This window comes from Micropterus dolomieu, linkage group LG09, assembly GCF_021292245.1.
Source record: "Micropterus dolomieu isolate WLL.071019.BEF.003 ecotype Adirondacks linkage group LG09, ASM2129224v1, whole genome shotgun sequence".
Classification (NCBI taxonomy): domain Eukaryota; kingdom Metazoa; phylum Chordata; class Actinopteri; order Centrarchiformes; family Centrarchidae; genus Micropterus; species Micropterus dolomieu.
The window spans coordinates 7,784,799-7,795,180 of NC_060158.1; the positions used below are offsets into that span (position 1 = coordinate 7,784,799).

The following is a 10,382-nucleotide window of genomic DNA, read 5'->3' on the forward strand; positions in this document are numbered from 1 at the left end:
GTTTCTTCTATATTCACTTTGCAAAACCATTCTCAAAGCATTATTTCATTTGTTGTTTGACATTTCTTGTTGCAACCTACTTTTCAGAACATTTCCCCACTGTAAATGACACCTGTGGTTAGTGAATGTATATATATAGAGAGAGAGAGAGAGGGGCAAAGCTACTGTGAAATTACTGTGTGCTTTCTAACAGCTACCACTTACCAGCTTCACGGGGTCAAGTTCCGTCTGCGCTATGTTTGCCAATAAAGTTTTTGAAGCCAGCCAAGATGGCGGACTACGACTTGACAACCAAGATAGCACATTTTCTGGACCGGCATTTGGTTTTTCCTCTTTTGGAATTTTTGTCCGTAAAAGAGGTACAGCAGCTTTTGCGTCGTATGACTCCAAAATATCTTGTAGCTGCTTCTCGGTGGTATTTATGCCTGAAAACACAGTTGTAGCTAGCAGCGATTCATTCAGCCGGCTAACGTTAGTGGTCACGTTAGCCCGCCAGCTAGCAGCAAACGCTTTCTAAACTACCAATTTAATATCGTCTTTTAGAACTGGAGCGTTGCTGTTATGTTAGTTGTAGTGGCAGAAAATGACTGAGAATCCGGAAAACCGATGTTATTTTAGGGCTTTGGCTAGCTAGCTTTTTATTGTCGTTACCTAGCGTGTTAGCCTAAAGCGAGCGCATCGGATTAACGATGACTTTAACCGGCTGAATGAGACTGACTGTTACGCTTGTCCTGATGTTGTTTCATCAGGACCGGCTGAATGAGACTGACTGTCAGTCTCATTCAGCCGGTACAGTTGTTTGTAAATTTAAATATGTGTCCCAAAGGGAAACTAAATGTTTGTGTTTACTTGGAACAGATCTACAATGAAAAGGAGCTTCTTCAGGGGAAGCTGGACCTCCTCAGTGAGACAAACATGGTGGATTTCGCCATGGATGTGTACAAAAACCTGTACGCGGACAAAGAAATCCCACACTGTAAGAAAGTAGTTTGTCCTGAATCCATATCATTTAATTCCCTCATAATATCTAGCTTTTTAACAGTACAGTTGAAGATGCTTGCTAGGCACTGATGTTGTGCAAAACAAAAATCATGATTTATTTCATACATTGTAATATAAGTGTAACAGATTGTTAGTCATGTTTAAACCCCATAGTCAAAGAGAAGAATAGAAGAAAGACCTCCTCTTGTGTAGTCTGTGATGCCCCAACGCTGACCAGCCACTTGAGCGGTTCATGGTTTAACAGTTGGGAACATAATTGAACCATAATCTGTAAAGTGTTTGGTTACTTGGTAGAAAATATTTACCTATAATTTCCCATTTGCTGCTGTTCATTTTCCAACCAGTTAAACACTTGTTAAGTCATTGGGGTTTACTATAATGTCCTGTTTCAGCTCTGAGGGAGAAGAGGAGTACTGTCGTGGCCCAACTAAAGCAGCTCCAGTCAGAGACGGAGCCAATTGTCAAGATGTTTGAAGACCCAGAGACCACCCGACAGATGCAGTCCACAAGGTCTGATCAACAAGTCAAATCTCTCAAATAATTTGCTCATTTTATATTACAGTACTGACAGTATTATAATACTTGTAAAGGTGTGTCTGTAGACTATAAAAGGCTCATCTGACGTCTATTAATCTGTTTGTTTAATTCCTTATCAGAGATGGGAGGATGCTCTTCGACTATCTTTCAGAGAAACACAATGTAAGTTTTGAAATGTTACATGGTGTATTCACACTGTTCCTCTTGTATAATAAGTGCACTGAATTTTAATCTTTTAAGGTGGGTTTCGCAATGTGTTTTTGTTTCCATAACAACCAGCTGCCACTGTGAGCCAGCAGGACTGTTACCCAAATCTCAGAATACTAAAACATCCAACAATACCCACCAAAGTGCTCATTACTCACTCATTGATCAGAGAAATACCATTGGCAGATACTTTGGCCTACTTTCTGGTTTGATTTCTTTTATTTAACCTTTTTTATATAATCTGCAGATTAATTGCACTTCTTTGTGATTAGGCAGTACATAAAAACGCTGTCCACATCGTGTGTTGTCAGTCTGAAAAACAGGTTTTGTTTTGCCTAAAAAGATGAAAGATGCCAGCACATGGCCTAATCAGCCACATTCTGTCAGCCTGGCAGCTTCTCGCAATTAGTTTTCTCTTTGGGGGGGGGGGGTTGAGCAAAGGCGCTAGACGTTTGAAAAACAGTGGATTACTGTGACTACAGTCCAGGGCTATAGACTGTATAAAGACACATTCATTATAACCTTTATATCGTGCCAGCTGGTCAGTTTTCAACATTGTTCTATGTGCTTTAATTTAAGTTTTTATGTCCCTTGTTTTTTATTTTTTAGTTTCGTCAAGAATACCTGGACACTCTGTATAGGTACGCCAAATTCCAGTACGAGTGTGGTAACTACTCTGGGGCTGCAGAGTACCTCTACTTCTTCCGTGTCCTGGTAAGAATAACCACATACAAACAGAAAAAGATATTCCTAAGCCACAATATGAATATAGAATAAATGGTTCTTGTCTATTTAAAAATGTATATTATTTCCTAAATACTGCACAGTGTGTTTGTTACACTGACTTTGTTGCTTTCTGCTCAGGTTCCTGCAACAGACAGGAATGCCTTGAGCTCTCTGTGGGGGAAACTGGCCTCTGAGATCCTCATGCAGAACTGGGAAGCAGCCATGGAGGATCTCACTCGACTCAGGGAGACCATTGATAACAATGTACATGAATAATAGTTTAAGGAACAAAATTTCATGTTGCCTGTGACTGAACAGGTTTAATCAACTTTAGCTACTTTTATTAGTGATTTAGATTAGCAATATAGAATAAACGGCACATAGCAACATGGAATGGCATTTGCAGTCTCTGGTAAACTCAGTTCAGTAGTATAAATTTGCAAAACTGTGAGAGTGAAGCTCATTTTCTGAAATGTCAAAACCAGTACGATTACTGACTAATAAGTAGAAATGCACCCAGATGAAGGTCTGTTAATTACCTGCTGCTATTTGTAGGTCATTTGCCTCAAAAGTTACTATGTGAACCTGCTTTGTGAGCGTTTCTCTGCAGTTTGGGAGGAAAGCCTTTCCTGAATGTATTTCTTTGCTTGATGCAACATTTCATAACATCCGCCATTTGTGTCGTCTCTCCTTTCAGTCTGTAAGCTCTCCTCTCCAGTCGCTCCAGCAGAGGACCTGGCTCATCCACTGGTCCCTCTTTGTGTTCTTCAACCACCCTAAGGGCAGAGACAACATCATAGAGCTCTTCCTCTATCAGCCCCAGTGAGTTTCTGTGTATTCAGTACAGCAAAGAACTCACTTTTTTAGATACAATGCACGGCGTTTATACAGGCTTGATGCCGCTGTCATCCAGAGCTTACACTAAATTCTTTATCTTGCTCAAGAACACATGCTGAGGCACTATTTATTAAGGCCTTAGTAGTTGGAAGGCCAACCTACTATTTTATTGTCAGTTTATTTTCTTAACCTGGATTTTTGATTAAACATCTGTTGCAGTTAGAGAAGTGCACAGGTTTGGTTTAAAATGGTAACCTGTAAGGTATTTAACAGCATGAATCACAGATTTCTGTGTGTAAAAATGTGTTTTACTTATTTTGGAATAAAATCACTGATTGTATCCAAATTCATTGTAATGGCAGCTAATGGTAGTGCCACTGTATGCTGCCTTTGTGTTTTTCAGGTACCTGAACGCCATCCAGACAATGTGCCCACACATTCTGCGATACCTTACAACGGCAGTCATCACCAACAAAGATGTGCGAAAGCGCAGGCAAGTGCTCAAGGACTTGGTGAAAGTCATTCAACAGGTAAGATCAATAAATGTTAGCAGAATAATTCATATGTAATTTGCCTCAAGAATTTAATCAACACATGAATGATGGTTTCTCTCTCACTCCTGCAGGAGTCGTACACATACAAGGACCCAATCACAGAGTTTGTGGAGTGTCTCTATGTGAACTTCGACTTTGACAGCGCCCAGAAGAAGCTGAGGGAATGTGAGTCGGTAAGGACCCCTTCCTTAAAGTTTCTCCTCCAGTTTTCCCGCTTGACAGTGTGTGTTTGTCATGGTGTACAGGCCTAAATCGCACCATAAAAGTTAGCTGTCTCCTGGGACTGAAGGGTAATATGAAGCTTCCCCTAGCTATGGTGCTCTGATCTCCTGAGTCCCTTCGCAGCTATTCAGTCTCAGCAAATCCATGTCTGGCCTGATTTGCTGGCTCTAACTTTTATTCACTGTGATTTTCAAAGCGGAACAGCTGTCAGATTTGGAGCTTGGTTGCCTTCTCTTTAGAAACCCTTGACTGCAGTTTTGTAGTTGTGTTGGGGGACCACTTTGCGCGTTCTCTAAGCACTCTCATCAATTGGCTTTTACCCCTCTTGTATAAATTATGCAGTGATTGCAAAGGCCTCAACTATCCTGTCAGAGCCAGAGTGTGAGCATAATGACGGAAGAATGAAGATGGTTCATTAAGTCATTCTGTTGTCTTGTTTTCAGCTCTCTTTTAATGGTCAGGGGAATTTAATTTTACATGTTTTTTCCCTCTAGAAATCAACAACTTCTCTTAATTACTGTACAAACATCATCACATGATTTTTTTTTTTGTTTTTTTTAGTTTTGTGGTTTGCTATTTCTTCCAGTCTGTCTCAATCACAAGATATGAAAATAATTAGTGAACCAGTAAACCCATTGATTATTTATGGTGTACTACGGCACCTTAGTTTGTGTTCACCACAGCAAAATGTTGAATAATTGGATTTCTTACACAATAACAAAGCATCATTATTTCATAGCTCTTTGTGAAATAATAATGCCACATCTCCTTTCACAATCCCATTTGATGTTTCTGATCGTTGCTTTAAAACCACAGATAGAGATCACTTGACATAATCTCCCACAGAACACTCATGGCTCACATCTGGTGATATGGCTGCTTTATGATTCGTGTTGGATGACGGCTGGTTCCATGTTTTCTTTAGCATGAGCTTGGCTGCAATAATGGAGAAATGTGTTAACATCTTGTTGTGTAACAATACATATTGACATATTACTTAAAAAATCTGCCTTGAGAATACATTAATGTTTATAGCTGTGAGCATTAGCATTTTCATAAGGGCATTTAGCTTCTTTTTCATAAGGGCAGAACATCGTCTTGTGATTTTGTTTAATGACAATCTTTTGTAATAGAGGAACAGTAATATCAACATCAGTACATGATTTAGCTGTCGCATTCACACCACAGGAACCTCCTAGACAGTAGATTATCTAAAGAGATTTGGAAGCACATTGATGCATAAATGTGCACTTTAATGAGGAATATTTGATTTTCCAATTTCTAATGGTGTGATATAATGCAGCTTGTGTGACCATATCTTTTGGGGGAATTGGCAAGTTTGGAAAAAAAATTATCCAAACTAGCTATCCAATACAAAACTGTCTTTTATAAATAACATTACATTGTGAGGTTGGATAGATTTAAACCTGGACATTTTAATGTATGGGTGGATAAACCAATAGCTGGAAATTCGGCCAGAACGGGGTGGCAAAACAGCCAGACCACAGTCAAAGGAAATCGTTTCCAGCACGTCATGGTTGTCGTGTGGTGCTATTATGTACTCTAGTGTTCTTAAAGTAAACTTATCATTCCAGTAAAACATGGGTATGGATTGAAATTATAGCTCCACACACTGATGTAGAGTGTTATTTCATCACATATGTTTTGAAGACGGCTCTGCATATATTGGAAAATGTGCTGGCAGAGAAACTGCTAACTGAAGGAACATTTGGTCTGTTCCTGATTTTGTTTTTCTCTCAACACTTTCTGTACATGAATGCTTTGTTTGTGTTTATAAAGTGATTATTACAATATTTACAGGAGTGTGGTTTCTCTTTCTTCAGGTTCTTGTCAACGACTTCTTCCTGGTCGCTTGCCTCGAGGATTTCATCGAGAATGCCCGTCTCTTCATCTTTGAGACCTTTTGTCGGATCCATCAGTGTATCAGCATCAGGTACACTGTCCTAGAAATAGGCTTTCTTGTCAGTAACACAACAGTGTGTGCAGTGCCTTTTTATTTGTTAAAACATGAGAAGAAACAATGAAAAGATCTTTCCAACTTCTGGACCCAGGTGATTGATGTTCTGCAGTAATATTACTTCTCAGCGCTCCCAAATTTGATATGTTCTTTCATGTCTTTCTAGTTCTTTATCGTATATTAAACTGTAAAAAGGAGACTTTGAAGACTTCCTCCCCAAAGGATATTTACTTAACTGAAATGCCCCCTCCTCCTTCACTCTCTCCACTCAGCATGCTGGCAGACAAGCTCAACATGACGCCCGAGGAGGCGGAGAGGTGGATCGTCAACCTCATCCGTAATGCCAGGCTTGATGCCAAGCTTGACTCCAAACTGGTGAGGCTCTGCATTCGCTGATCCACCTTCAGTCAGTCAGATGCACTTCAAGTCACTCAGCCTAGCATAAACAGCCCGTACCAGACTACTAATTTGAGACTACTAATAGCTGTGTCAATTTATGTATTTGCGCTTACATAGGATTTAACCGTGCACTTTAACATTACATTTATTCATTTAGCTGATGCTTTTATGCAAAGCGACTTACAATTGCTATATATGTCAGAAGTCGCACGCCTCTGGAGCAACTAGGGATTAAGTGTCTTGCTCAGGGACACATTGGTGGATGTGTCACAATGGGGAGTTGAACCCGGGTCTCTTATCCACTGCACCATCACCACCCCTATTTTAAAGTCTTCTTCATAAAAACAAATTTCTGGTGGTTTTGTTTGTCAGGGTCATGTGGTGATGGGAAACAACGCAGTGTCGCCGTACCAGCAGGTGATCGAGAAGACCAAGAGCCTGTCCTTTCGTAGCCAGATGTTGGCAATGAACATTGAGAAGAAGGTGGCCCACAGCAACAGGAATGAGGTAGACTCAGCACTAAACATTGTATAGGGATGTGAACTTTTCACCTTTTAGTGGTATTTACTGTTGCGGGAAAGAGGATATGAATATTATAAATCATTTTTATGTCTTTTTTTTTGTTGTTAAAGTTGAGTTGACAAAGACAGAACATCCAGTAAACTTTGATTGATAGTATGGCGGTCCCATCACCGGTTCATGGCTTGTTTTATTTTAAATGAATTTTATGGGTTAACAGTGTTAATACTTAACACTGGAGATAAAGGGGGGGGGGGTTAATTTTTGCATTCAGAGATTAAAAAAATGTCAAAGTTTAGCCTAATGTCACTTCACTCATTCTTATTGATCACCTGTCATGTCAGCATGTGCAGACTAATTTCCTTAGTTCTGCTGCCCTCTGATGGATCTATGTGAAAACACTATATTTACATTTAATTCCCATTATCTTCTCTTAGCTGATTGTGACCACAGATTTTCTTATAGATCTATTTTATAGATCTTGATAAGCAAGCTGTATGCTTGTAACATGAAACCTCTTACTTTTTTGAGTTCAACGGCATTATACAACATTTCCTTTTGGGAAAAGAAATCGTGATTTTAATTTGAGTCATTTGCCATGCCAGTAAATATGGTACTCTGTATAATCATACATTATTTTGTCAAAAGATCTTTTATTTTTGTCCTGTCAATCATTTTGAAAGAGAAGATGGCAGTTGGAGGATCTAATTTTGGGAAGGAAAAAAAAAAACTTGCCTTTTGGAAAGTAGTTTGAGCCTTTATTCTTGTTTTTGTTTTCTCAGACACCAAACTGGGCTGCTCAAGACACCGGCTTCTATTAAAATGGAAATCAGTATCAAGAGGATGCGGATGGTTCTTGTGGATATTATTAAAGCTTTTTAATGTATTTATGAATTCATCAGTTACCCACTATTGTCATTTAACTTAACTTAACAGCTGCGATACAAAATATCCAGCAGGAGGCAGCGAGGCTTGAAGAGGTTCTTTTCACATATTATTTATATTAAGTGGGTCCTTTTCTCTTTAACATAACTTACTTGAAATCTAGTATTACTTTGTATTAGTTTGATTTTGAGGTGAAGTGGTCATGTTTCAATTATTCACCCAAAGTTTGGAGGTAAAGATTGAACTAAAAATGTAATAAATTAACATTAAACATTTATCGGGCTCTTGTTTCTTCTTACTCTATTAATTCTTCACCACTAGATGGCGCACTTGGTTCATTTTTGTTTTTGCTGTCAGCAGACAGTAGTAACATTTAACAATCTCTGCCAGACTGTAGTTCCTATTACAACATAATATTTCTATAACTTGTCATTAAAAGACAGACAGGTGCACAATTGACATGCAAATAAAAGTAAGAATACTTTCACAGTAGACACTGAACTTGGCTCTCCTATAACCGGTCATGACGTGAGAGGCCACCCAGATCAAATTGGATGGAAAGCACTGTGAAACCGGAACTCACAAGACACACATCATGCAACAGTCTCACACACTTGGATAATTTTCAAGGCTCTTGTTTGTTGTAACAATGTCAGTTAGTGTTAGTTGTTTCTGCGTGTGAAGTAAATGTTTAGCCACACCTTATTCCTGAATTTTGAACGACACTTCAAAGCCTACTCCATTACAGCACATCCTTGTGTAAATGTGCTGTGTGCATACTAAAGCATTGTTAGAGTAAAATGCAGCTGTAAGGAGCAGGGTTAATTTAAAACCTGTTAGGTGAATAGTTTAAGTCAAGGTTAAGTGTGCGCTCTTTGTTAACTGTTAACCTCACATTGTCAGTCTTTATATGGAATGTGACATGAATGTGCAGTCTGTTTTTTGTAATGGGTTAATGTAAAGAAATGACAGGCAGCTCCTGCGCAAGAATACCTTTAACCTCTGTCACTGAAGAAAATACTGCTGGCAGGCATGCAGGTAAAGATGGGAAAGTGCCCCAGGTGCAATTCTGAGTCGCCACTCAGAATTGCAGCCTGTGTGAGGATTCTTTCTGATGTTCACCCTGGGAGTGGCTGACAGCCGCTGTAACTTCTAGCCCCTCCTCCAACTGTTTTGCTTATGCACACACACTCACACTTTTCCAGGACCCAGTAAAACACAAGACACATACACAAGCTAACACACACATGCTTACACACACACACACACTCAGAGCTGACGTAGGCTGAGGTCTGAGCAGGGCTCCTTCTGTAACAGCTGGTATCCATCTGTGGTTGCCGTTGCTTTGGCTGCTACTTCCTCTTGCTGCTGTAGGCACTGTGGCTGGCCTGAGAGGACACAAACCGACCCACTGCAACCCATACATGAGCTCTGCTGCAGTCACACTCTGGGACTCAGACTGACTATAGATAGTGAGGCTCCACTGGTGACAAGCAGTGTGCTCACCACCCTTCAGCATGGATACCCTGATAGCCTGGGCTGTCACTAACCCAGCTGTGGCCCGGCTCCTCTGGGTCCTAGTTCTGGTGCTGGCCACCCTCCTGGTCTGGCTCTTCTTCTTCTGCTGCTACAGCTGGAACCAGAGATCCTCGCCCTCCTTGGAGAGGTACCTGGCAGGTAGGTGGGCCCCTGAACCCCCACCCCTGTGGGTGTGTGGAGGCCTGTGATAGGCGTACAGCAAGAAATTTTAACTTGAAGTCAGGCTCGGTTTTACTCTGAGGAATACTCAGTGGGAATGCATTTTTTCCCTCCAAGTCCAGTAAATTGTTAGTGTTTCCTTTCCAAGACTGCAGTGTTCACATTTTCCAGAAATTGCCAGCTCTTGTTGGCTCTGACTCCATTTTGTGGTTGGAGCTGTTGTGATTACTGTTTAAATGTGCTTTACCCATGTGAGGGTATACAATGGGTCTTTCATATTTATTAGTACAATAAAACAAGTTTATTTTTAGGACGTTGCTGTGAGCCATTGCAGACACTCTTTTCCATCTAACTAAGAACGTAAAAGTACACTATTGTTGTACCACACTCCAGAATGTGAGCTTAATGATACTTTGACATGATTTGATGATATGGGTCAGCATTCAGCTGAAGCCTACAAGCTGCAGAGTCATGGTAACCTGCATGTCACTGCAGTGAATCATGACTCAGGACCTCTCTGTCTTCTCTACTGCAATATACGCATTTTAAAGCAATATCACTGTTGCTACTTGATAATAGTAGTGCGGTGATGATTGACCTACATTGTCTTTTGATTCTTTTTAATCCAAACTATTTTGTTCATTCTTGGGTAACATTTGATTGTTTTTTATTTTATTATCATACAGTGACGGCAAAGCGCTCCAAATCTAAATCTCCGACTCAGGTAAGGAAATCTATGTAATATGTTGGCTTTCTGTTGTCTGTTTTAATGAACTACTTCCTCATTTGGACCCAATATGTGAACACGTCGTCATGCC

The 10,382-nt window shown here is 40.1% G+C and overlaps 1 protein-coding gene across 1 annotated transcript; it reads left to right on the forward strand.

The window, feature by feature from the left end:
• The first annotated feature begins 203 nt into the window (after positions 1–203).
• eif3eb (eukaryotic translation initiation factor 3, subunit E, b) lies at positions 204–8,143 on the forward strand. Its single transcript, XM_046059390.1, has 13 exons — positions 204–359; positions 859–976; positions 1,395–1,512; positions 1,659–1,701; positions 2,356–2,460; positions 2,611–2,736; positions 3,170–3,294; positions 3,713–3,839; positions 3,935–4,036; positions 5,930–6,039; positions 6,336–6,438; positions 6,835–6,969; positions 7,764–8,143. Exons 1-13 carry the CDS (start codon positions 270–272, stop codon positions 7,800–7,802), a joined length of 1,341 nt encoding a protein of 446 aa, XP_045915346.1. The 5' UTR covers positions 204–269; the 3' UTR covers positions 7,803–8,143.
• The last annotated feature ends 2,239 nt before the right edge of the window (positions 8,144–10,382 follow it).

Coding starts and splice junctions, on each gene's coding strand:
- eif3eb (XM_046059390.1), top strand. CDS start 270: ATGGCGGACTACGACTTGACAACCAAGATAGCACATTTTCTGGACCGG. Junction 3,295..3,712: donor CTCTTCCTCTATCAGCCCCA/GTGAGTTTCTGT, acceptor TGTGTTTTTCAG/GTACCTGAACGCCATCCAGA. Junction 6,439..6,834: donor CCAAGCTTGACTCCAAACTG/GTGAGGCTCTGC, acceptor TTTGTTTGTCAG/GGTCATGTGGTGATGGGAAA.